The sequence below is a fragment of the Rhinolophus sinicus genome, linkage group LG14, assembly GCF_036562045.2.
Source record: "Rhinolophus sinicus isolate RSC01 linkage group LG14, ASM3656204v1, whole genome shotgun sequence".
Lineage (NCBI taxonomy): Eukaryota > Metazoa > Chordata > Mammalia > Chiroptera > Rhinolophidae > Rhinolophus > Rhinolophus sinicus.
In genome coordinates, this window is record NC_133763.1 from 50,229,763 (window position 1) to 50,255,368 (window position 25,606).

Consider the following 25,606-nt stretch of genomic DNA (forward strand, 5'->3'; position numbering starts at 1 on the left):
CAGCTTCCATGAGGTGCACTCAGGGCCACCATGCACTCTTTCCTGCCACAAAATAACTCACCAGCGTGCCGCAGATTGGTTGCCCCTGCCTAATAGGCCGGACAGGCCACCATTCTCAGGGTTAGGGAACAGAGGCAGAGACGTGGTCTCTAAAAGTCCTTTGCGGGAGTGCACATGGCCCTGGAGGGCACTAGAAGAATCCTGGGTGTCCAAGGAATCAAACAGGTTTGATTTCTACCATTCCAACCTTAAGTTAATTAGCTGATCAATACCTTAGAGGGCCTGAGGGCTTCTTTCAAAGGAGATGAGGCACAGGGTACGATTTAGTGGGAGGAGACAATACCACAGAAGAAACAAATCTTCAGACTCTGAACGGGCCAAGTCACCAGCTGGTGCTTCTACATACCTTCTCACTCTCCTCACAACACACTGTAATAACAAACTATTTTTATAACGATAGCGACTATTTCCTGAGTACTCGCTAGATGCTCACTTTACTTGTATCATCGCATTGAGTTCTCACAACCCTAAGTTTAAAGACAAGACAGTCAATACGTAGAGAAATTAAATCTGTTCGAGGTCAAACTAGTGTTACTAGTACAGCTTAGATTGTAAACCAAGTCTGTCTTCATTCTTAACCGCTGCATTACACAGCCTTTTATTGTTATCTGAGCATTGTGGTAGTTAGGACTTGCCCAGAACCGCGTAGCTGATACATGGCAGACGTGGGATTTCAATCTAGGCCTATGTGCTGCCCAAATCTGCACATTTTACACTCTGTGGTCACTTCAGTAGGTGCGGTTTGCAGGAAGCTAGAGCACATCTCCAGTGGTAAAGTCACAGAACATATTTTAAATACTTCATAACTTTACCTTCTAGAGATTCAACTGTATAAGGTCTCAGGAGAGGACTTGCCTCTCACCATTCCTGAGCCGTCCATATGCTAGGGAACTCGATTAGAACCAGCAGTCATTTGACACTGAACTTTATTTGTTCTGGCCTTCTGATATGCCGTCCACCCTGCTGGGAAGTAGAGACAATGCCCTCTGCAAAAGGCCAGACACATGCCAAAATAAATATTGTGGCCAGGCCTCAAGAATGCCCCTGGAGGACAGGTTCTGTGGCTGCCAGGCAACTGCCCGGTCAGGTCTCTTCTCAGCTCTACATGGGTGCTGATTCTCCCAATGGCTGTCAGAGCTGCACTCTGGAGACCCACAACCGGTTTTGGTATCCAAAGAAATATGTTACCCAGTTGTCAATGAGAAATCAAATTCTCTTTACTGGCCATGACCAAAAAATGGGAAGGGGGGAGGGGAATCCAGAGATAGACATTCACTTGAGAATTGCTGGTAAACATCAGGCAGGGGCTGGCAAGCTGATTTCACCAGAGAAGCCCTACCAGGTAGGACTGGAGTTGCCCCAGGAACATTCTCCTAGCAGCTGTTTGTGCTACACAACCAGTGCTGAGCAAGGAAAGGCTTGCTCCCCAGAGACCTCCTGCCACCCACTTTGGCTTCCTCCTGAATGCAGACCCCACTTGTTCAGACCCCTGGGGGCTGCTGCTTCCCAGAGCTGGTAAGGTGAAAGGGTTTCCCACCACCAAGCAGCAATCTTCTTCCTTCTTTGTTGTTTCTGTAAGGAAGCCCCAAGGAGGGCTCCAGAGTGCGTGCAGCCTGAGAGGAGAAAACACTGCCTGGGGTAGCAAGACTTCTCTGCTATTCCAGTTCTAGCCACGTGGGGGCCCCTGGCTCCCGGGAATCGGGCCCCCGGCGGCTCTGGCTTTGCTCCCGGGGAAGGGTGTGCGTGGGGAAAGCCGTACCCAGCCGGCCTGGGGAAGCTGTTTCACTAGCACCTGAGGGCGGGCGACCGCACCACGAAGTCTCAGGTTTCAGGGGGATGGCAGTTGCCTGTCTAAAGGCTTCTCTGTTCCTTGGAATTGTACAGAATGTCTCTTGTGGCTTTTCCTCCTCCCTCCTTTTTTCCTGTTGACTCTCCCCATCCGGCTCTCTGAATCACCAGACTCCACAGGAAAGCAGCAGATGTTGACTTTACTTCTTTCAAGCCAACCTCAGCTCCCTCCTGTGGAGTGGGGAGCAGGCTGGAAGGTGAGAGGCAGGCAATGGAGGAAGATAAGCCTCATTCTTGCCAAATTGTCAGGGAGGATGTAGAGGGAATCTGAAAGGAGTCAGGGACGTAGGCAAAAATTTCTTGGTTCCTGGGGATAGGGCAAAAGGGGCCCCCCAGTGTTGGCTGTGGAACCAGCATCATGAGGAGGAAAGCAGAAGGTGGGAGTGTTCCTGGTGTGGGTGCCAGCCCTTCGTGTCTGAGGTAAGACCTCATCTCTTGCCAGCAGCGTCCTCATGACTCAAAAGTCAAGTCAGGTTGCAGGTCCGGGGAGAAGAGTCCAGAGGCTTCTCCTTGTCCCATGTGAGCCACTAAGCCTCCACTCTTATGCAAGTCTTTTGCAGAAGCTGCCAGGGAGGACTTTCGAGGGCTTTATTCTACATTCATTGCTCCAATTTTTCATCTCTTTTTTCTTCCTCGGGGATCTTCTTACGGGCAAAGAAGCCAAGCTGTAGAGGAAGAGATAAGAGTCATCGTCAAATGCCCTGCCTGGGGACCTCGCCAACAGCCCTCAGACATATCTGAAGTCTTCACTTTTGTTCTGCTTCCAAACATGAGACACAAATTTATTTTATTTGGCTTAGTTTAATTCAACCAACATTTGCGGAGTACAGGGAAGGGGACCCACAGGCGGCTTAGCTAATCCAGTTCTCCCTGCTGCAGTCAAGGACCCCTCAACTCGTGGGCACTATGCCCCCTACTTGCCACTAACGCAGCGCTTACCTTCCACAGGCAGAAGACAAGGAGAGCCAGCAGCAGCAGCCCTCCCAGGACACTGCCAATGAGGATCCACAGGGAGATGAGGAGGGGGGGAGACTGAATCACCTCCAGGAGGCTCTGTATGCAGAGGAGAGTTGTTTTTAACTCGCACCCTTTCACCCAGCGAGCCACACCCCACCTTAGAGCTAAGCCAGCCTCAAAACAGAAGAATAAAAGGCCAAAAAAAAAAAAACCACAAAAAAAAAACTGAGGCAGGAATGGAGGCAGTGGGACCCTAGCAATTCTGATATATCACTTCTGGCTCCCCGATTGCTGGCTAATGAAGACACCTCTGTTCTGAAAAAGCCCACAGGTGCCCTTCCCCCGTCCCCACCCTCACTATTTTCACAGCTCTCAGATTCAGTCTCCAGCCTCACCTCACTCCAACGGGAAGCTTCTGGCAGCTGCAGGACACTGCCCGCCTCTGTTCCCAGCTCAAAGGTGCTGACCACTGTCAGAGACTTGAATTTGGCCTGTGGAACAAGTGGATGGGAAGGCATTTCCAGTGAGCCATCATCAGGTGGTGTGGCTCTTGAAACCCCAAAAGCAAAGAAGAGGCTGCCATGCACAACTTCCAGGACTCTCAAGACCAGAAGAAAAGGTTGGAGACCAATGGGGAAAGAGAAGAACGGTCACAGATGGAAAGTCACTGGTCCTTCCTATATGCTGTTTGGTCTACCTGTCATGTATTCAACTCCCCTTTCTTTGGCTGACCCCTACCCCTCCTTTAGGTTGAAGTTTAGATGTCATCTGCTCTGGGACTTAGGGAAGTATTTCCTCCCAACTCCCACCACCCTGGATAAGGTTATAACATTCTGTTTACTTTGCTGGCTTTCACCACTGAATTATAAGAGCCTTGAGGTCAAGGACTGTGTCTCATTAACTATGTGTCCTTGGTGCCTAGAGCCTAGCACAGTGCCAAATACCTAGTGGTTTCTCAATAAATCTTTGTTAAAAGGATAGATGAATGAATGGAAAAAAAGGATACCAAAGAGAGATAAAGAGAGAACCAGACTTAGAGAAGGACGGTCTGTCAGAGTTAACTTCCCGAAAACATACGCCTACCAGTACATCCTCGGGATTTTGTGTAGGTCAAAGCAGGATGGCATACGGGGAAACGCAGTAAAACCCCTAGTACCAAATAGGTGTTATAATTAGATGTTATTTCCGGCTCAGGCAATCACCCTGACTCCTGACTGCCAATCATATTAAGTTCAATGTCTAGAGAACTTGCATAATCCAAATCCCTATCAACTATATAATCTTCCCCCCAGCTACTCTCCAATACATGTCCTGCATGTGGTATCAACTATGTATTCATTCATTTTACAAAGACGTATTAAGTTCCTACAATGTGTTAAGCGTGGTACTAAATGTTGGGGAGAGAAGGCCCGTCCTTCTCTAAGTCTGGTTCTCTCTTTATCTCTCTTTGGTAGAGAGTGTCTACCTAGCATAGGACCTTTCATATAGTAGATCCTAGGTGGATTATTGATTGAATTTAGGTGCCCTATCAATGTTGATTGATTACCGATATAGCACTAAGGGATGATAAATGGAGGAAAATTCAATGATAATAACTAGCTTTTAATGAGCCCATCTCATTATTCATTTCTTCTTTACAACAACCCCTTAAAAGAGGTATTATCTTCCCCATTTTAGAGATGAGGAAAAGAAGCATAGAGAGATGAAATAACTCGCTCAAGGTCCAACAGCTAGCAAGAGGCCAAGCTGGGACTTAAACATGGGTTTGTTCACCTCCAAAGCCTACGCTCAAGGTCCAGATAGGAGCAGAAGGGGAGGGTAATAGGAAATGAAAGTTTTACCCTCCGGAAAAATTCATTGTGAACCAGCCTCAGTAGTCCAACAGAGGCCTCGGACCCCTTTGCGAGCCGCCCAAGGTGGCACCTCACGACCTGACACCGAGTATTGCTCCCATTCTACCAGAAGAGAGAGACGGATCAGGAGCTGGGGTGGAAAGATGCCCCACTTCCCACTCCAGGCTCCACTCCCCCCGCATCCCAAGGCTCCAAACTCTGCTGCTCCCCCACTCTGGACACCTTCTTCACCACCTTATGACTCATACCAGTCTGCTTGTGTGCTGAAGTTCCTCTGGATGTACTGGGGGCCCTGGGGGCTCAGTCAGGTTCTGCACTGTACAGCTTGCCTACGGGAAGATCCAACTTGAGGAACTCTTGATGGTAAGAGGCCAGCCATGCCAGGCTGAGCAGCCGCATACCGCCCACAGTGGGGTAATCCCTTTCTTCTCAAAGAAGTCACGTATGTCAAAGAAAGGTCCCCAGGGGGAGGAGCCCTGAGAGCAGTGACCCAGCAGACAGGGAACTGGTGAGTCCACCGGCTTGAGGAGGGAGGGCTCCCCATAACCCTAGCCCAGACTCACATTGGTCGTGATGACCTGAGACAGTGACAGGAAGTAACTGCCCCCATGGGCCACAGCTGGAAGGAAGGCGGAGATGATGAGGCCACTGACCACATAGCAGCCAAGGTTCTGAACCTGAGAGGAGGATGGGAAATGGGAAGAGGCGGGAAACAGAAGACCCTGCCTCATCTGTTCCCCTTTACCCTGGATACCACTGAAATCTAAGAGACTCTTCCTGTCTTTTCCCAGGACTCCTCCCCTCCCCCCTCCTCATGCCAAGCTGCCCCCCTCCAGCTTCTCACCCTAAGAGTGGTTTTGAATTCAGGGCCAGGACCCACTGGGAGGGTGCCATATGGGTGAACCTCATAGCGGTGAAGAGTGGATTCACTGAGTGGATACCAGGTCAGGAAGTCCATGGTCGCAGCCATGACAGAGACACAGAGGCACAGGGTCAGCACATATCCATGGATTCGGGGAAGGCAGGGCCAGCACATGTGTAAAGAGACGGGGATACACAGAGAAGACAGAAATGGGACATGCCATTGACTGGGCACAAACTTTAGGGCCACATCCCCTATCCCCCCATTCCAGCTCCACTCCCCAGGGCCCAGCAAAGCCCTATACCTAGGAAGAAAGTAAGATGCTTAAAAGAGAAGGTTCCACATGAGTGGGATTGAAGGCAAAAAGACGGAGCAACCCCAAGGGTCTGGGTTGGGGGACACTGAACCACACGAGTCTGGGGTCAGAACGGGGTCCCAGACGGGAGTTCAGCCATACCTAGAGAAGAGGAGGTGAGGCTCATACTGGATGTAGGCTGCGGTCTGGGCTGTATTATCTTGCAGGGTCCCATTGCTCTCCAGACTATTACTGCAGAGTCAGGGGGAGAGGCTCACATCCATCTCGCACACCCCTCTCTGGAGTAGAGGAGTCAGTGCTGTTCATCCCCCTCCCCCAACACACCTACCATGACCACCCCCAAGACCCAGCTGGAGAGGACGGGAGGAGGGCCCTTTGTTCTCACCTGGTCGCAGTCAGCCTCACAAGGACCTGGCTCAGGAGGGAAGAGCAGCTAAACTCAAACTCTAGCAGAAAGGTCACCTGGGGGCCAGGGACAGGGGGTCAGGGGAGATTCGTCTTCACAGGGTGACGACAGAGGAACGGAAGCCCTTGTGTGCCTTGTTCCCCAAACTCCCAGGCCCCAGCGATTCCAGCCCCTGGTCTCCCAGAGCCCCTTTCTCATCCTGGACCCCAACTTACCTTGGCTCCGGTCTGAAAGACGGGATGCCCCACACTGCAGAGCCGGCCATGAGGAGAAGGGGCTACACATTCCACCTTCACTGGCCTGTCCCTCTGAGAGCGAGAAATGGGGGTGGAGGTTGGAGCTGGGGCTCCCGCTGCTCTCCTGCCTGCAGCCTCTCAACACTGAGCCTTTCTCTAGAGCCCCTGGCAGCTGAGGACAATACCCCCATCTCCTTCCTCCTCCTTCCCCAACTCCTCCCAAACCTTCTCCCCCAAGGGCACCTGAGGCGTGAAACTGGCCAGGTGGAGGTTTCTAGAGAAGCTGAGACTCAGGCTAGTATTGTAGGCATTTTCCTTCCTGTTCTCCAGAGTTGCTGATACCAGCACTTTCCGCCGACCACCTCGAACCAGGAACGGGTCCTTCCTAGGAGGGTGGATAAGAGCTCAGGAGTGGACAGGGTGCCAAAAACCTCACTTCTGTTTTCCTGGGCAAGAAACAGCCCGCCAGCTCCCTTCAAGCCCCTTCCTGTCTGGCTCTGGTCACCCTGGTTTGGCCAGTTCACACCCATCCCACCTGGAGCCTCTGATGTCCATATTAGCTCGAAGCACCAGGTCTGTGACGCATTCATTGTCAGGGCCACAGTCCTTCGAGAAGGGGACCTAAGGAGAGGGAAGAGGCTGAGGGCTGAGAGGAAGGCAAGGAGAAAGGAATGCAACTGGGGAAAAGTGGAAAGAGAAGTGTGGGTGCCCAGGTCAGATGTCACCATGATCTCATGTCTCCTCCCTCCTCTTTCTCTTGAATTCACTGAGAAGGGCAGTATTGGGTCCCGGGGACAGGGCTTGGCGCAGCTGACCAGCTTTCGTATGGAGGTGGGCGAGCCCTCATCCAGCACAGGTCCTGGCTTTGTGGTGTTGTCCAAAACGAAGGTCACAGTCAAGGCCACCGGCCGAAGGTAATCCGATGTATCCTGAGGGAAACCAGAGGCAAATATCATGGGGAGCCAGGCTTAGGGGTACAACTCAGCCCCCTGGCGGAATGTGATAATGACACTGACCATTTATTGAGCATTTTCTGTGTGCCAGGCGCTGTCCTGAGGTATTGTCAATATAGTCACATTTACTTCTAATACAAGTCCTATGACGTAATTATTATTATGAACGCCTCTTGGCAGGTGAGGAAACTGAGGTTCGCAGGTTATGTGACTTGCCACATGGCATAGGTGGCAGCGCCTCAGGTCAGCCTGACTCCAAAGTCTGAACTTCTTCACTTCCCTGGCTTTCTTGCTAATCTAGCAGAAATTCCTCCTCTTACCCAGCCTTCCCCTCACTCCCAGGCCCTGAGGCAAAGCAGTCCCAGACCCCTCCTCACCAGCACATGGAAATACAGCTGCTCACAAGTGACATTCCCCACGCTGAGCCGGATCCGCCGAGGGGACAGCCTCTGGCCAGAGCCATCAAACGCTGCACGGGCCCCAGCGGTCCACTCATCCAGTGACGCTGTGAACCGCATATCTGAATGGGGCAGGCAAGAGTGAGGGTGGAGAGGGTCCAGAGACCAAGGCAGGTAGGGAAGGGGTTGACAGCTGCCTCGGATGCACGGAAGTCACTCACAGAAGCGGCGATCCCAGCGGCCAGGAGTGCGGGACGTCACTTGGAAGCAAAGGGCTGCAGAAAGGCAGGCTGCATCCTGGCCTCGGCGTCTGCAGTCCCTTTGAACCACACTGATGGCCGGCGGGGTCACATCCAGTGAAGGCGCCAGGTGGACAATGGGCCGGGAGCTAGGAACAGAGTGGGAAAGAAATTCAAGCAGTAGGAGGAAAGTCTGCGAGAAAGGCCACTCTCAGTGTTTACCTCCTTGAGGTCAAAGGAAAGAATAAGGGGTTAGGAGCACATGTCACCCACCCCTGAACCTCTGACAAAGTAAGATAACAGCTAACATTTAATAAGCACTTGTCATGAGCAAGGCACTGTGTGAAGATTGTTATATGGGTCATCACATTTAATCCTCACAATAAGCCTACACGTTACGTACGTTGTTCTTCCCATTTTGTAAACTAGGAAATGGAGGCACAGAGTAACTTGACCAAGAAATCCAAATCAAAGCCTGTGACTCTAAAGCCCTTGCTTTTCATCACTGTGCTATACGGTCCACTGCTACCTGAGATGGCACCGCTCACCTGAGCAGGACGGCTGCCCCTTGGGCACCTATGGCCACATCCACCAGGTCGTCTCCATCCAGATCTAGCCGGCCATCCACACTCCGACCAAAGTAACTGAGGGCCTGTGGCATGGAGACAGCAGCAATCCGCTGAGAGGAAGAGAGGGGAGACTGAGCAGGGACTCACACACCTGCTTTCCCAGGCCGCCCACCTGGCTCTTTCTAATGCTCCCATCAGGCATGGGAAGAAATTAGAGAAACTTGCCTGTGTTCAGGAGTCCCTAGTACAGCAACCTGCATCCTCCCCCACTCCCTCACCTTTTTGTCTACAGTAGTCCCGCCTTATCCACGGTTTCCCTTTCCACTGTTCCCCATGGTCAACCATGGTCCGAAAATGTTTAATGGAAAATTCCAGAAATGAACAATTCATAAGTTTTAAACTGAGCACTGTTTTGAGTAGTGTGATGAAATCTCACGCTGTCCAACTCTGTCCTGCCTGGAGCATGAATCATCCGTTTGTCCAGCATCTCCATGCTGGACACGCTCCCTGCCTGTTAGACACTTAGCCGCCATCTTAGTTATCAGATCAGCTGTCATGTCATCGCACCGCTTGTGTTCAAGCAACCCTTATTTTCCTTAATAATGCCACATCCACATAACTTTTATGACAGTGTATTGTTATAATTATTCTGTTCTTATTAATTAGTGTTGTTAATCTCTTACTGTGCCTAATTTATAAATTAAATTTTACCATAGGTATGTATGTATAGGAAAAAACATGTAACAGTATATATAGAATTTGGTACTATCTGTGGTTTCAGGCATCCACTGGCGGTCCCCCATCAATACGGGGGGCTACTGCACTGATAAAAAAGCACTGGTTCAGTCTGAGTCACAAGTCCAGGGAAGCACTGATAAGCAAAGAGCACAGCTCCCTTCCCCTTCCCCCCACCATGCCCGGGCTTTATGTGTGCACGCCTGACCTGGGCAGGACGGGGCCTGACTCCATGCTGGGTCCCATGATACAGGTACAGTGCCCCACGGTGCCCATCCTCCAGGGGCGCCCCCACAGCCACATCAGCAAAACCATCTTGGTTCAGATCAGGAAGGGCACCCATGGCAAAGCCAAAGCGAGCATCCTGAGGGGGTTCTGGCTGAAGTGTTCCCTGGAGTGTCAGCAAGGACTGCTGGGTGAGACGAGGGAAAGAGAGCAGATGCTGACGCGATAGTCCCCACCTCTCAGCCAGCCCTCAAATGTATGTGCCTTCCCTTCCTGCCTCCCTCCACCCCTTGCAAATAGGTTCTAGGGGAGCCCAGCAAGTCTCACCTGGCCCACCAGGTACACATAAACACGTCCTGTCTCCTTGTTCTGAGGTCCCAGGAACATGGGGGCAGCCACAAGTAAGACATCAGTTGTTCCATCCCCATCCGTATCCAATGGGCAGAGTTCACTGCCAAAGTATGAGCCAATCTGGGGAGCGGTGAATCCAGAGGAAAGGGAAGGTGATTGTGGGCAAGTGGGAAGCACCCACCAGTCAAACAGGTCCTCACACCCCTGACAGACTCAGCCAACCAGAATTCGGCACAGACTCTTCAGGCCCCCCCTCTTGCCCCTCTACTCTCTTCCCCCACAGCTGGATTTCCTTGGGAGGGATCCGAGGGTCCCACCCTTCCTTGGATGCCCTACCTGCTCCCCCTGGAGGCTCTGGGAGACCCTCACAGCCCCATTTTTCTTAAGTTGGAAGGCAATGACCTTTCCTCGATGTTTAAACCGAGGAGCCCCGGAAAGAAAGAGGCGTTGTCCACTCCGCAAAAACATGGAGGAAACAGAGTAACCTAGAAATCAGGGGTGAAAGGGAAAGAAGACAGGTCAATTGGGAGGGTCCCTAAAGGCATAGAAGGAGGTCTCAAGGACAGTAGCAGGAGATCAATGAAAAACTTCAAGATTTAAGGGGGAGTACCTCATACCCTCCACCATGGGAGCCTTCCCCCACCTCCCAATGGCCTGCACTCTGCTACTCACCCAAGTAGGCTGCATGGTTCTGCAGTGCAGGGGGGAACTCATCTTCCAGGGCCGTGCGTGGGGGGAAAAGGCGGTGACCATCTTCAAGCCATAACACTGAGCCCCCCCAGTCGTAGGCCCCCACCATCCCAAAGAGAATCCCATCCTGTAGGACAGAACCAGAAAGGGTCACTGACAAGACTCTCCGGGAGTGAGAGGGTCACTGAGGGTATGCTGGGGTCAGTTGGAAAGGCATGAACAGGTCAGCGTGCATATCGCTAAAGGAAGAATCTAGAAGAGCCCTGGGGTTAAAGCTATCTGAGTCAGAGGTTGGAAGGAGTCAGAGGTCGAGAGGGGTTATAGAGGAATCAAATCTGTCCAACCTTTAACCGATGAGTAGAGAAACCAATCTGAGACATTTCCAGCCCAAAGGAGCTTTCATTTTCTCCATGGGACCCTTGAGCATGAGAAAACATCGGCAACGTCAGGGAAGACAGTTCCATCTTTGACCTATTGAACTTACTCTAGGACTGCACCCCACCCTGGCCTCTATTTCTCCAGGGTGATCATTACCCTCAAGGCCAAAAATCCGGTCTCCTAGTGCGTCCACAATGTCAGTCAGTGCAGCTTCGTCTGTGACATTGAAGAAGAATTTCTCATCTGGATCACTGGCGATTGCTCTGATTTCCCGCAGGAAAGAGCTGGGATCTCGCTGTCTCCGGAGGTAGTGACCGAGGACCTGGGGTAAGGAGGTCAAGGTGGGGTCTATTAGCTGTGTGGAGTGAGATGTTAGAGCTGGTACAGAACACAGCCAACGCATCGAAGGACAGGAAATGTGGCTGAGGTCTGGGGAGCGGTTCCTGCCTGTTTCCCTCAAGTTCCCAGTCCTCAATGTCACCATCCCCACCCCCTCCACCCTTCCAGATCCAAAGTAGAGTCTTACCGCAATCCCATAGCGTGTCACTCTTCCAGCCTCACAGGCCTTTAGCGCTGTGGGAAGCTCTTCTCCATCATGTGATTCTCCATCAGTGACCACCACCAGTAGCCTGGCAGCCTCTGGTCGGCCCCCATGGGACTGACTGAATCCTTCTGTGCTAAGAAGAGAGGAAAAGGAGTAAGATGTGATCAGGTGTACGCAGATACACACACGCAGGACTTAACTCCGTCAGCGGTTCACTGAGGTCAGGCATCTCCCCTCTCGGACCATCTCCCTACGGTGGCAAGCATGGAGACTGGCACACAGTAGGAGCTCAATGCTTGAATGTCATCGAACATATAGAGCAGCATATCATCAATGCAAATAAGAACAAAATCCATTCATTGGTAGATTCATTCAGCAAATACTGCATTTGGGAGGACAAATACTAAAGGAATGTAGAAGAAAGGAGAATGGTTAGGTCAGGCGCATCTCCCCAGAAAGTTTGAACGACATTTGGAAAGTGGGCTAGGTCACGAGTAGTGGAGAACCTGAGGGTCAAGATTAAAGCGGGAGTGGAAGGACAGAGAAAGAGAGTTCCGTCTGCAGAGATGAATACAGCAGAAACATGGAGAGACACAGACATAGACAATTTGTAGAAATGTGACGAGAGGGAGTGCAATGACAGCCCAGTCAGCCTTCTCCCACCCACCATTAGTGTGCATGCTAAGATGAGCACGCAAAGCACCTTGGGTACACACTGAACCCTAGAGTACACACTGCCCTCTAAACCCTCCCCTAACCCTTCTAGGCCGTCCTCACTCTGGTCTCCCACACACCCCTTTCCAATGCCTCACCAGGCCACCATTATTGCTTGGGCAGTCTTTGTTTCTCGTCCCTCTCGCCGACTCAGGTTCCTTGCTGCTCTCACCACTTCTTCCTTGGTTCGGAAATCTCCCAGGGACCACTCATGTACAGGGCTCTCGCCATACTGCACCAGTCCCACCTGAGAACAAAATGTGCAGTCAAATGAAATGTGTGTTTGGAGGTGGGGAGGGAGAAGAAAGCACGCGAGGGAGGGGAGGGGAGCACCTGGAAAACACTGCCTACACTTAACTCCCCTCCCCCTCCACGCCCGTCCATATTGCCTTCTCTTACCTGTATCTGCTCCGGGTCAATAAACAGCCTGCTCACAAGTCTTCGTAGGAAAGTCTGAACTTCAGACCAGGGGTAGATGCTGTTGGAGCCATCCAAGACGATGACAACATCCATGTATGTGGGGCAGCCTAGGAGGAGGGGGGTGTGATGGAGAACAGAGGGGTACAGGGTTTTTGGGCATGGGGCCAACAAGGGAAGAGGTTCCATTCTCCCTCCCAAGGGGAGGACACATTCAATTGAAACATTTATTAGGCACTTCTGACATGCAAGGAAGAGAGTCTGCCAGGCTCTGGGTAAATGTAGAAAGGAATAAAAGAGGAGAGGGACATACGTGCAATTTACTAAAATAACAAAGAAGGAATTAAACGCTAGGTAGAAATATAGTGCCACCCTATGCTGTGGGAGAACAAAAGAGGGTCAGTTCTCATGGTGGGGAATCAGAGGCAGCAACTAAGAAGATGTTGGAGACTGAAGGTGTTTGAGGAGAGAATATAAGGAAAGGCATTTGGGTGAACTCTTTCAACAAAAGGGGGTGGAGGTATAAAAATCGATGACACACTGGAGAATGGTGAGGTAAACGCTATGGCCAAGGGTGGGAAGGGATGTAGTGAGAGCTGAGTTCTTGAAATTGGTTTGACCAGTTCATGGAGTCTTGATGCCCTGGCAGAGTCTGAATTCTAATCTGTTAGGAAACACGGAGCTTATGCAGGTACATTAGGTAGCAGTGAGGATAGCCATGCAGGCCCCCTGTGAAGCATCATATGCTGTTGCCCCATCTTTTTCCCACCCTATACCCCGTTCTGAGGACTGAGTCCTCAGGCCCTTCTTCTGGCTCACGTTGCGCAGTGGGTGCCAGGCTTCCCTGGGGCCGGAACGAAGCATCAACACGGGCACATATCCCAGAACTGAAGACGGAGGAGCCACAAGCACGAGACCAGAGAGGGGCACAGGCCTGGGGATGGATGGGGGAAACAGTTACTCCCAGGCTTGTGAGAGCACCCTCAGAACATGCTCCCAGTAGGAGGCATTGCGATCACTCCCCATGATTCCCCTCCTTGCTTTCTAGGGTTTTTAACTCCTTGACCCCGCCACACAGACCAGTTTCCCTTACTATACTGCTCTGTCCTCTGCCACAAACCTTCAGAGACCCTTTCCTTAGCTCACCATGAATCCCCCATCACCATCTGTCTCTAGTAGAGACATCCCCAAGTGCATATTCACAGCAGGACGAGATGAATTTCCCAGTGGATAGTCACCTGGTGGGAGGGGTTGGAAGAGAATGAGGTCATGGGGTCACAGCTGGGGTCCTTGAGTTCAGGGCGATTTTGGAAGAGGATGAGATCAGGATAGAGTCAGGGACAGGGAGTATGTAGGATACTGGCTTGAATAAAGTGACGTATGAGGGGTCAAAGCTTCTAGTGTATCAAGGTTAGGGGTTAGGAGTGGAAGACTGAGGCATCTTCTTACCCAAGTGGCCCTTGGCACATGGGGCATTGTGGGAGTCCCCTACAGGGCATCGGTAAACGTCTCCCCTTCTGTCGCCTGAAGGCCCATCCCAGGGGGCACCCACCAGCATCCTGGGAGGAGGACATGAATATAAGCATTGGGGGAGCATGACGTTGAGATAGGCCAGAGGGAAAGGGTATGGGGGTGGGAAACCTAGAGCTCCAGCAATTTCCCAAAGACCAAACATCCCTCAGTTTCTTCCAAAAGATGAGTTTAGATTCCCATCTACCTCGCCCCCCCTGTGAAAGCTCTATCAGTCCCAAGCCCACAGCCCTCTGGTTTTCTCCTCACCATCGCTGTCCCCTCCCAACATGTTGTAAGACACTGTATCCAAATTCAGCTTCGGGTGGCCCTGGGAATAGGCGTGGGTGATGCACGTCCAGGTTAAAGGGAGAGCAGAGACCTAGGGAGCCAGGATGGTAGGTTAGCAGGAAGCAGAGAGGCTGATGAATGCCCAGACAGGTACAACCAGAGAGACGCCATGAAGGGAATGCTTTGATGTCAGTCTGTCTCCCAGCTTATTACTCATCAGTTGTCCTGGCCTCTGTCAATGTCATGTATTCAGAGTTCCAAGCCAGGATGATCTCCTTCCTGTGTTTGAGTCTAGCGGTCTAACCTGGGGCCCTCTGCCATGCTAGTGCACAGCTGTATTTCCATTCCCACCCCTGAAATCTCATTTACAGACATGTCTGGAAGGGTCAAGTTCCTCTTTTCCACATCATTCCTCCTACGCATCCTCTTCCCCCAACTGTGAGGGTCAAAAGAGGGAGAGGGCATTTCTGGAGCCCTACAACTATTCCTTCCAAATTCTTCCCAAACCCAGGAGCATTGGGAGAACAAGCGGAGACCAGGGCGCACAACATGTCTGGGTCTCTCCTTCTCTTTCCATCTCGTCTTGACTCCCAGTGTCATTGGTACATGCTCACTTTCATTCTCCAGTGTCTAGGTCTCTGGTTGATTCCAGCTCTGGAAACCTCCGTGGTAATTAACTGGGTGGGGTCACTCGCCTGCCCACACACATAGTTTGCCATCCATCCTTACCAGGGGTCCCTTCACCCCAAAGTTTCCCCTCCATTCTAACTCATCCACCCTCCCAACTGCCCTCTACTTACCTGAATCTCTTCTTTAACTCTCAATCCACTCTAAAGACCCCCCCAATCATGTCCTGGCTGATTCTTCCCTCCCAACCTCGATCCCTTTCAAATCAGAGCTGGTATTTTAGGAAACGAAGATTACAGGGCACTGGTGAGGAAAAATTCCAGGCCTCTGGTCCCTCCCATGGTTCTTTCCCTGTATGTTGCTCCTTCCTTCTCAGTGACCCCCTCTCAGGCCACCCCACCAGCACTACCACCAATGGCTCGAGCTCTGTCTCAGATCATGCTCCTTTTCAGAAAGGTGTTTTGTATGTGAGCCTTTTTGCGTCGAGGAAACAGGCAGGGCTGTATGACCAGGAACTGTAGCTCATTGGTGAAACCCAGAATTCTGACCACACAGTCGGTTATGCCTCAGGCCCCAGAGACCACCAAGGGTAGGGAGAAGTAGGGAGGAGGGTAATAGGAATCAGACCAGCCACGTGAAAGTTCACATCATGTTTCTTCTTGGTCCCCTCACTCCTCCAGGGTTTAGGACAAAGGTTTTAGACAATTGGACACAAATCTTACACAAGGCTCGCCCAGTCTCAGTATGGAAGCAGTCATATGGTGTGGGCATAAGAATGCAAACAGGCAAACACACACACACACACACACACACACACACACACACACACACACACGTAGAACCAGTGTTAACCTCTCACCCGAAGGAGCTCACCCGAATTCCCGAAGAATTTCAACCTTAAAGGTCCCAATGACAAACAGTCCACACATCTTTCATTCCCACCAGAAACCAAGAAGTTATCCTCCCTCACCTGTCAGGAACATCAGGGGCAAGAACAGGTGAGAGATGAGGGGGCACTCCATGCCTGGCTGTTCTCTGTCCCTGCGAAAAGTCCTCTGTGCCTCTGTCACTCTCTCCTTTTCTGTTTTCTTTACTTTCCCTCCCATCCTGCCCCCTCCCACTGGCAGCTAAAAATAAAGTTGGACGGAATGGGAGGAGTGATGGTGGGGAGCTGTGGGGAGCCCCAGACCAAGCGCAAAGAAGGGCTGAGGGATCTTAGTCTAGTTCTCTGCCTCCGTGCTGCCCCCTGGAGGCGTCATCTCAAAATCCAACCAGAACACAGTGGTGTTTGTTCCCTTTTTTTCTTGTTTCCTTTTTTTTTTCTATCCTTTACTGTTGTCAGGTAATCATGTTTTCTTTGGGTTTGGAATAGAAAGTAGGAGTGTGGGAGATAGATACTTTTTACTTCCTAACCTTATTTATGTCAATCTGAGATATGGAAAACGAAAGAGTTGATAACAGTGATATCATTTCCCCACCCACCCAGGGGAGTCCCAATGTGAAGACACAGACTAAGCCTTACCAGCCCCACTCCACTTAGTTCTGTTTGTGGCTCTTAGCCGATGCCGCCTTGTGGCATCAGTGTTTGAAGGGACTATAAAATATGAACTGATGTGGGGTATTCTTTGTGGAATCAGTATAATTACTTTAACATTAGACCCCCCTCCCATCTTCCCAAGTAGGCTATAAATGTCTGAAGTTGGAATCATGGCGTTTCTTAGCTTTCTGTAGTGCTACCATCTAGCATCATGCTCTGTATAGTTTAGAAGCTCAATGAAAGTCTGTGGGTGATGAATCCATGGAAAACCTAAATAAACAGGAAGCAGGGCCTCAGATAACCAGAACACAGAGGACCACGCCAAACATCCATAAGCAAACTGATCTTTAATGTGCTGACCTAGAAGGCTTGCTCTCTATTGTGGGCACGGGTCCCAGCTATTTACACAGAATCATTGTACAATATTTACAGCAAGATGCTAGACACAGCACCATTCTGGATAGGCAAAGAACAGGCTAGGAACAAGGCCCGGAAATGAAAGTGTACGCAGAAATCTGCAGGTGTGAGTAGTGGGAAGCATACGGGCCAAGTCACAAGGGAGGCTGGTGAGGTAGACATCAGGGAGATAGATGAAGGAAGCATCAAACCAATTCTGGTGCACGAGGGAAGAGTCCGCTGGGACAGAAAGCCTTTAAATTATGATTTGGAGTTTAAAAGGGTAAAATCTGCCACAAGCCACCTTTGTCAGGAAAAAGGAGGCAATTAGAGTTTTACAGACCACACCGTCTACCTCCCCTACCAAAAAGTAATTCTGCTGCTGACCAGATTCCTAGGACTGAGAAGGCACAAAAAGAGATGCCGAGACAGAATCTTAAATAGACTTAGGAGAGACAAAGTGAAGAGTCAAGAGAGACACGGACGACGCAATGGAGGAGGAAAAGAACCAAAGCCCCCGCAGATCTGAACATTAGAATCACCCTGCTGACTACAAAAGGTACCTTGCCTCACCTCATTTTCCACAAAGCTCTTCCTTTTCTACCCCAAACTCGCTGGATTTTAATTTTAACCAAGGAGGCTGGTACGTTGGAGACGATCTAAGACTCCATCTTACCAATTCAGGTCCCCTCCTTATCCTGTACCAGAGTATCAGGGCTTGAGTCGTAGCCAAGGGCAGATTAGGGTGAGAAGAGACAGGATGGAGGACACGAGGCCACAAAGCCCCACAACCCCAGGGCCAGAGCGCCAGAGGCCTAGTTTGTCCAGTGGAATGAAGAGATCGCAGGCATTTCTGACCAAATCCAACAGAAGGGGGGGATGGCTTCGAAGGACCCGAGCCAGGAGCAGGACTCGGAGCTGAAGCTTCAGAGCCAGTCGGGGCAGGGCTCCCGCTGGAGTCCCTGGACCCCCAGGTCCCCCCGTTTCAATTCCTCCTGCGACTCCTCCTCCAGCACTCTTCTGTCGCCGGCTGCAAGCTGAAGACTCTTGTTCCATCAGTATGCGAATCTCATAAGCATCGCGGCTCAAATTCATGATGAGGGAAAACAGATAATACCTGAGATACACAGGAGGAAGGTTCAGTAAAGGCACGTGTACCCACTTGGCTTATCCAACAGAACAGTCAAACCTGTTTTCCCCCATAATGCAAAGGGATTACGCATTAGAACACCAGAAAAGAATGCTAGTACCCACTATTAGAAATGCCCTCCCCCCTTTCTATAACTAATAGGAGTTTCTGTGTACCTTAAGATCCTGGCTTAAAACTCATGAGCATCATCAAAGCGTCCAACACCAACCTCAAATTTCATTTTTCCACTCGGCAATCCATTAGCACATATGCATTCAACTTGAACTATAGTAATATGAATTTATTTGGAAAGAACAAGCTTCACTTGCTTCAGAGAGTCAGACCTATTATAATTTAAATCCAATCCTTTTGTTAAAAAAAAAAAAGAGGCCCAGAGGCATTAAGCAGCTTGCCAAATCTGTTATTAGAAACTCCTTAAGAACAGTCTCTTTTTCAATTTTTAATCCACCCTGACAGCAGTCCTCAATATAATTGTCCTACCTCTAAAACACATCCTGAATCCAAGCTTCTCTCTATTACACTCCACCACCACAGTCTAAGCCGCCATCTCTTGCTTGAACTACAACTTCAGTCTTTTAACTGGTCTCTCGAGGACCACTCATGCCCCCTGCCCCCAACAATCTAATTTCATGTAGTAGCTGGCATGAACATAACTCACATCATTACTCCCCTTCTTACAGCTCTCCATGGTTTCCTTCCTATCACATTTAGAATAAAATCTAGCTAAGACAGGCTTATAGAACTCAACACGTGACCCAGCCTCTCTAACTCCACCTTACACCATTCTCTCCCTCAACAACTGTGTTTTGATCCCACCAAGCTTATTCTTGCTTTAGGAGCTTTATACTACCTAGTGCCTCCACCTGGAATAGTCTCCCTCCAAAAATCTTCACATGCCTGGCTCTTTCTTGCTCTTTGGGTCTGAGCTTACATGTCACCTTTTCAGAGAGGCCTTCTCTGATCCCCCATTCTAAAGTAGCGAGCCATTTACTCTCTACCACATGACCCTATTTTAATTTCCTGCATAGCACTTAACCACTACCTGACATTTTTCTTATTTATTCTTTATCTTTGTCTCCTCTCATTACAACGTAAGCACCACAGCAGCTTTACCACTGTATCCCTGTGTCTACACCAGTGCCTGTGCATAGGAAGAGCTCGATAAATGAATGAAATGAATAAACGTGGCATATAAACTCTTCTCGGTAGTTGCTTTCCCACACTACTCCAGCCAGGCCTCCATCCTCGGCCCTCATACGTCATAAGCCACGTGATACCTGTAAATCACTGAGAGAGATGAAGAGAAACGCAACACACAAAGACGGAGAGAAAGATGCTAATATAATCTAAAACAAAAACCAATACAGATGGTCGTATACAGACAATTTTATTCCCAACTCATATTTCTCTCCACCCGCATTGCCAGGCAGCTCCTTAGTCTAAGCCAATATCACCTCTTGGACATATTAGGACATCTCCTCCTGCCCTATTGCAATCCATTTTCCACACTGCAGCAAGAGAGATCTTCTTTAAACACAATTTAAATTATGTCACATCCCTGCTCAGAACCCATGGCACTTAGGATAAAAGTTTTAAAAAACTAAACAAAAAAAAATCTTACTATTGACCAAAAGTAAGTGATCTGGCCCCCGCCTATCTCTCCAGTTTGAACATTGTGTTCTTTACTCAGCACTGTCCATGACACTGGCTTTCTTTTTGTTTCTCTAATTCCCCAGAGTCTTTCTTGGTTCAAGGCCTTAGGACATGCTAATTTCTGTTTGGCAAGGTCGTCTCCGCTACTGTTCGCTTTGTCTACCTTCTACTCAAACTTCAGGTCTGAACTAAAATGTTACTTTCTCAAAGTGTTCTTCCCTGATCTTTCAATCTAAATTAGTTTCTCTTGTTATATATCTCATAACACCCTGTACTTTTCTACAAATACTTGGATGGGCGGTTATTTTTTTAATGACTTCCCCACTAGACTAGAAGCTTTGTGAGAGCATGAACCGTATCTGTTTGGCTCTTTGCTGTATTGCCTGGAGCACAGTAAGCACTTACTAAATATTTTTAGAATGACTGCGTGGTCAGGTAGTGAGGGGCGTACCCTATGGTACAGACAGAAGCAGAATTAAAGCAGTATAATGTCTTATCTTGCCCAACCTTAGTCATTCATTATGGAAGAGCATTTGTCTTCCATCTGTCCCCATTCCTTATTCTCTGATAGTTTAAGATATAAAGGAAGATTGGAAGCCAAGTGAATGATGAAGCTGTGTATACTCTGGGAAGACCCGGGGAGACTTTTCTCTCATAAAAGGCAAGCTATGCAGTGTGGAGAATACAAAAGGTCTTGTAGGATAAAAGAATATCAAACCTGAACGAACGCTGGGCCCACTTCTCCTGATCCACACGGGGAGCTAGTCCAGACTTTCCAGCCCACAGAACATTGTCACAGGCGAAGTACAAGGCTCGATTGAGGTGACTAACAGTGATGCAGAATCTTAGGACAACATCTGACAGGTGCACAGCTCGTTTGGCTGATTCAAGGGCATCTGCTGAGTTCCCCAAGCGTAGAACTAGTGGGGATTAGCAAGAAAAAGCAAGGATTTGGAAATAGGCAAACAAAGAACAGGACATAGAGAAAGACAAAGGCAAAAAGGTAAAAGTTGAGCAAGTGATGGAGACAACAATAACAAACAATTTTTAAAAAGAGCAGAAACAGTTCTTTTTTTTTTTTACTTCAAATTTTAAGGAATTTGTGTCCCAGTTTAGTTTTGTCAAACTTGCCCCGTTCTCTTCAATCCCTCCTTATTCTCTTGCTCCCGTTCTTTGATCGCAATTGGGAGGCATGGGTAGAGGATAAGTGCAGAGCCAAATGAGGGAGAAGAACTGGCGGAGAAGGTCAAAAACAGGAAGGAGGGACTAAGGGAGAATAGCTGGGGAAGGAGGACGCGCAGAAGTCATGCGAGGAAAGGCACTGCTACGTACGCTTTCTTCCTAGGCTCAGATGACCCTCCAGTTGTCGAATCTGTTTCTGTAACTCAGGACTGGCCCCATGCTTCTGCAGCGCGTGGCCAAGAAGGGAGCAGGCATACTGGGCGGCCCTGGAGGAGAGGACAGACCAGGTGAGGTGGAGACCCCCTAACCTCCCCCTCAAAAACGTCCTCCAAAAGGCAACCGTGGACTTCTCCTTTCCCAGGTGGAGACCACTTCCTTTTCCTCCTCGTCAGGTCTATAACTCACCGCTTCTCCTCCAGGCCAGGGGAAGGCAAAGGCACTAGGGTAAGAAGGAGCCAGGAGGGGGTGGGCTGCGCTAAAGAGTTGAGAAAATAAGAGACTTGACAATGATGAGAACTGAAGGGGACAGTGAAAGCAGCGGGGTCCATGACAAGCATGACCTGTCTGTGATATGTGAGGGGGTGGGGGATAGTTGGGGGGCCGGTGATTCTTCCCAATAAGTGAACTAAGAGATTTCAAGGCCCTCGAGCTGAAGTGAGACCAGAAGACGAGGCGGAGGCAGAGGAGCTCCCCGGTGACAGCGGGGTGAGGGACACCGAAACTTGGAGCGACTCCTCAGCTCTGGGGACAGAGTCCGGGTCGCAATCCACCGCGGGCAGAAGGCTCCACATTTCACCACCGCCCAGTGAGGGAAGTGTTGGTCTTATGTGGACACGGCAACCCTGAGCGGCCTCCCGCTGGCCCGCTCGTGCCTCAGTTTCCCCATCTTTCCCGGGAGCAGAAACGAATCACCTCCCCACGGCCCGCTCCAATCAGCTTGTCGCGGTCTGTCCGGGCCCCCGTAGCCCGAGTTGACCCTTTCTGACCCCCGTAGTGGGAACCGACCTCGCTCACGAGGGTCCTCCTTTGCCCGCCCTCCCCCCATTCCTAGTGGGGCCGCACCTGCACAGCCGGTCCCGGGCCTGGCTCTGAGCACTGAAGCGGACCCAGGCGTCCATGACAGCAGCAGCGCAGGCTCCGCAGCCCCGCTCCCGCCCCTAGGCACGCCTCCCGGACGGCCCAACGGTGCCTCGCGAGGGACACACATCGCCAGAAAAGAGCAAGCGGACACGGCCCCTGAAGCGGAATTTCAGAATGAGAGGCGCTGGCGTGTGGGCCTGCGTGTTTCTGTGCTGTCTCGGTCAGCCGTGTCATCCGGGGGTCTCTTATTTCCTAAGCATTCTCCAGCCGCATTTTCTTTGAAATATTCTGGACCAAGGGCGGGGCTTGCAGGGGTGGGGGCGGGGCAAGAAGGCGCCGTAGTCATCTCGCGGTGGCAGCCGACATAGGGCTCCCCCACCCACCCCGTGGAGGTTCGAGCAGAGCACCCCCAACGCGCTCGCGCGCACCCGCTCCGATCAAGTCCAGCGATTTGGGGGCTAAACAAGCCTATGGAAGTAGAGGCAGTAACAGACAGTACCAGGCTCTCCGCAGAACCCTGACCGTTGGTTAGGTGACCTCCAGAATACAGATGGAGAGTCCGGACAGAGGCTTTAGGAAGAATTTCGCAATAACCAGCTCCAGATCCTAAAAAGGAGGGTGAAGAATCAGTGGCCGAGCTAATGTGTTTTGATCCCAAACTCACACTTCATCCCCCCCTTCCCCTTCCAGGTCACCATGTCTACAGGCAATGGCACCACTTTGGGGGTCAGCAGCGGTGGCAGGGGCGGGGGGAGAGGCCTGGGCGGGATCAGGAGTGGAGGTGGAGGGTTCAGAGCTGCCCACCTTCTCTGATGCAGCCAAGGTCCGAGTGGGAGTGACCACTGTGCTTTCTTCTTCCGCTGGAGGGAACTGGCCGTGCTGTGACAGCCGCAATGCAGCCAGCTTCGCCCCTCTCCAGTAGGGCGACTGTTTGCCCATTTAGCAGCTGCCGGTTTACGCTTGTGGTTATGCCCCTAGATATCACCCAGAATATCGCTGTTCAATGGCTGGCGGGGAGTATCGCATGTCAGACACTCCTGTTCCTGAAACTAACGGCCATGGTATGCTGCAGCTTCCCGGCCTGTGGTCACTGGACTCGACTTCCAGGCAGCAATACTCTACCCACTTGGACCTCGCTTAGCTGGAGGGAAACTTCTGGGGGCGGCCAGGGGACTTAGTTTCCTGCTTGCTTTGCCCCAGGTTGAGTGGCTTGTCTGGACTCAGGGCTAAACTGGACAAAAATTTGGGCACGGCAACATGAGCCCACGGAGACAAAGGGTGTGCTTGGCAATGGTCAGCCACTAATCCTGTGTGGGGGGGGAGCATCTGGTAATTCTTTTGCTAATTAAGATCATTGCATGTTAACTTGTTAAGAGCCTACCTCTTAAAAGCAGTACCCTTTATCTGTGCTTCTTCCCTTCAGTTTTTACTTCGCTTCCCCCTTTTTGTATCCTTCCTCAGGAGATTGTTGCAGCAAAACTCTAGAGCAGGGAGGAAACATATGGGGTCTAGAAAGAAGACAGTGAAGCCAGAGGCTCTGGGAAAATTTTGTGGTATATTCATTCATGATTCAAAAAATAATGTGCATCAGCCCCAGGTACATTCAAATGCTCTATTAAAGATAGAGCAACAAAGTCCTGCCTTCTAGAAATGTAGAAGAGCGCAGGAGACACCTTAGCACAAAGCAGTACAGTACAGTGTACAGTGGAGCCTTATGCTAAAGGTGAGCATAAGGAGCTAAGTAACAATGAGGGGTGTCTGACCCACTCTTCACTCTTGGACAGTCGGGAAAAGCTTCCCAAAGATGCTAAAATTTGATTCTTGAAAGATACGCATAGGTGTTAGACAAGTTAAAACAGGAGGAATGCTAGGGAGGGTGGGCAGTGGATCTCACGAGTGGTTGCAGCTAAAGTTGAGGGCTAGAAAATGGTGAGTAATGAGCCTGGAGGGGAAGTCTGATCACAAATATTAAGCTTGTACTTTACCCTGAGGGCAGTGGACAGATACTAAAGTAAAAAGTAGAGTGACATAATCAGATTTGTATTTTTTACTCTGGCTTTGTTGTGGACTGGGTGTCAAAACTGGAAAAAAACAAAGGGAGCATGTGAACCTGAGTACCAGTTAATCAAATCTCAATATGAAAATGAACTAGAATCTAGAAAAAAGCTAAATATGAAGTAATTTTCTTCAAAACAAAAACCACTACTACCATGGGGGGTGGGTAGAGCAGCATCTCAAGATTAGGGTTATGTCTGGAAGGGGGCTAAAATTTCAAACTCTCGAATGATAATGCATTATTCTTGTAGTCAGATTTAAATGTGATCCGTAAATCCTTACATTAGAAATCTAACTACCAAAAAGTTAGTCCGACTATAGTTCTAAGACATCCATCTTCCAAAAGTATGTTGCAAACAGGACCTCTGCTACCCCAAACTTTAAAAAGCAACTTTTTGCCTCAAGTACAAAAGGAATGATTTATTTATATGAAGGAAATTTTAGGTGGGGACTGGGAGTTAGAAGCCTGTTTTTGTTGCACTGCTTGCTTGTTTTACTTTGCTGTGATTTTTCAGAGTCTAGGTTCTACCATTAACTAGCTATGTGACTGGCTAAATCATTGAAACCCCTGGACCACAAGATGATGACTTAGGAAATGAATTTCATCCTTTCTTACAGTTTGGACAATTGACAATCTAACAGTTGCAATCTCCATGTGCTTCAATGGCAAACTAATGGTAACATTATGATACATGTACAAAAGGTGATACTTTTAGTTGCAAATTAGTATCCTCTTGTGTAAATTCTGCATTGCCCATATGTTGTATTTAAAATAATAGTGTCAAAAAATTTTTTTTTTTTCCTGAAGGAACCCTTTATTTGGGGAGAACCTGGAAAAGAGGGGTTACTCACAGTCCAGATCAGCCTAGAAGGGCCTGAAGGACTGTCTGTCTAGGTACAATAGTTGTATAGCAAAAAAATTTTTTTTAAGTGTGCTGTTAGTGTGATGAGGGAGTGTTGGGCTAATTAGAAATTAGTTTTATAGGCTCAAGTTTCCAAGTATCAAACAGTTGAAAGGAAGGTTTCTACAATAGGTGGTAAATTGTGTAGAAAACAGGGAAAAGAAGAGGCAGAAGTAGGACTATACATCAAACTTAAGTCTAGGAGCCTGGCCTGTTTTTAAATCCCTCCTCACAATGTGTCAAATATTTCTCGGCATAGTGCACAAAAACAAGAGAAACAAACCAAAAAGACCTAGAAATATAAGAACTCAAGATAGGGGTAAAGGAAAGACCATTCCCAAGTAGCTCAGAGTAGCACGAACATAATTCCAAGCACTTCATAAAATCACGTGTCTATGGCTGATATTTTACCATCTTTCTTAAAAGTCCCTCATGCCTGCTGAAATCACTTTCCAAATATCTAATATCTAGGA

General features: G+C 49.7%; 2 protein-coding genes and 1 long non-coding RNA gene across 5 annotated transcripts; 1 reads left to right on the forward strand and 2 right to left on the reverse strand.

Moving 5' to 3' along the window:
* Positions 1–627: 627 nt before the first annotated feature.
* Positions 628–16,804, reverse strand: ITGA10 (integrin subunit alpha 10). 3 transcript variants are annotated; one of them, XM_019739844.2, is made up of 30 exons: positions 16,149–16,804; positions 14,531–14,642; positions 14,201–14,310; positions 13,898–13,989; positions 13,571–13,685; positions 12,734–12,861; positions 12,433–12,581; positions 11,603–11,753; positions 11,233–11,398; positions 11,043–11,116; positions 10,681–10,825; positions 10,345–10,493; positions 9,985–10,128; positions 9,641–9,841; positions 8,677–8,807; positions 8,111–8,277; positions 7,869–8,011; positions 7,354–7,467; positions 7,074–7,159; positions 6,782–6,923; positions 6,518–6,610; positions 6,282–6,358; positions 6,038–6,127; positions 5,563–5,647; positions 5,282–5,395; positions 4,967–5,047; positions 4,707–4,820; positions 3,261–3,356; positions 2,848–2,961; positions 628–2,573 (listed from the first exon to the last, which is right to left on the reverse strand). In XM_019739844.2, exons 1-30 carry the CDS (start codon positions 16,282–16,284, stop codon positions 2,508–2,510), a joined length of 3,585 nt encoding a protein of 1,194 aa, XP_019595403.2. In that variant the 5' UTR covers positions 16,285–16,804; the 3' UTR covers positions 628–2,507. The 3 variants fall into 3 exon arrangements, with proteins under 3 accessions (XP_019595403.2, XP_019595405.2, XP_019595402.2); XM_019739846.2 differs by having other exon boundaries at positions 8,677–8,780; positions 9,641–9,844; XM_019739843.2 differs by having other exon boundaries at positions 9,641–9,844; positions 16,149–16,803.
* Positions 2,195–3,749, forward strand: LOC141568600 (uncharacterized). The gene is made up of 2 exons (XR_012491769.1): positions 2,195–2,328; positions 2,857–3,749. It is a non-coding gene; the product is annotated as an uncharacterized LOC141568600 (long non-coding RNA).
* Positions 16,805–17,043: 239 nt separating the features above from the next.
* PEX11B (peroxisomal biogenesis factor 11 beta) lies at positions 17,044–22,403 on the reverse strand. Its single transcript, XM_019739866.2, has 4 exons — positions 22,159–22,403; positions 21,247–21,362; positions 20,633–20,834; positions 17,044–18,228 (listed from the first exon to the last, which is right to left on the reverse strand). Exons 1-4 carry the CDS (start codon positions 22,212–22,214, stop codon positions 17,823–17,825), a joined length of 780 nt encoding a protein of 259 aa, XP_019595425.2. The 5' UTR covers positions 22,215–22,403; the 3' UTR covers positions 17,044–17,822.
* Positions 22,404–25,606: the final 3,203 nt, after the last annotated feature.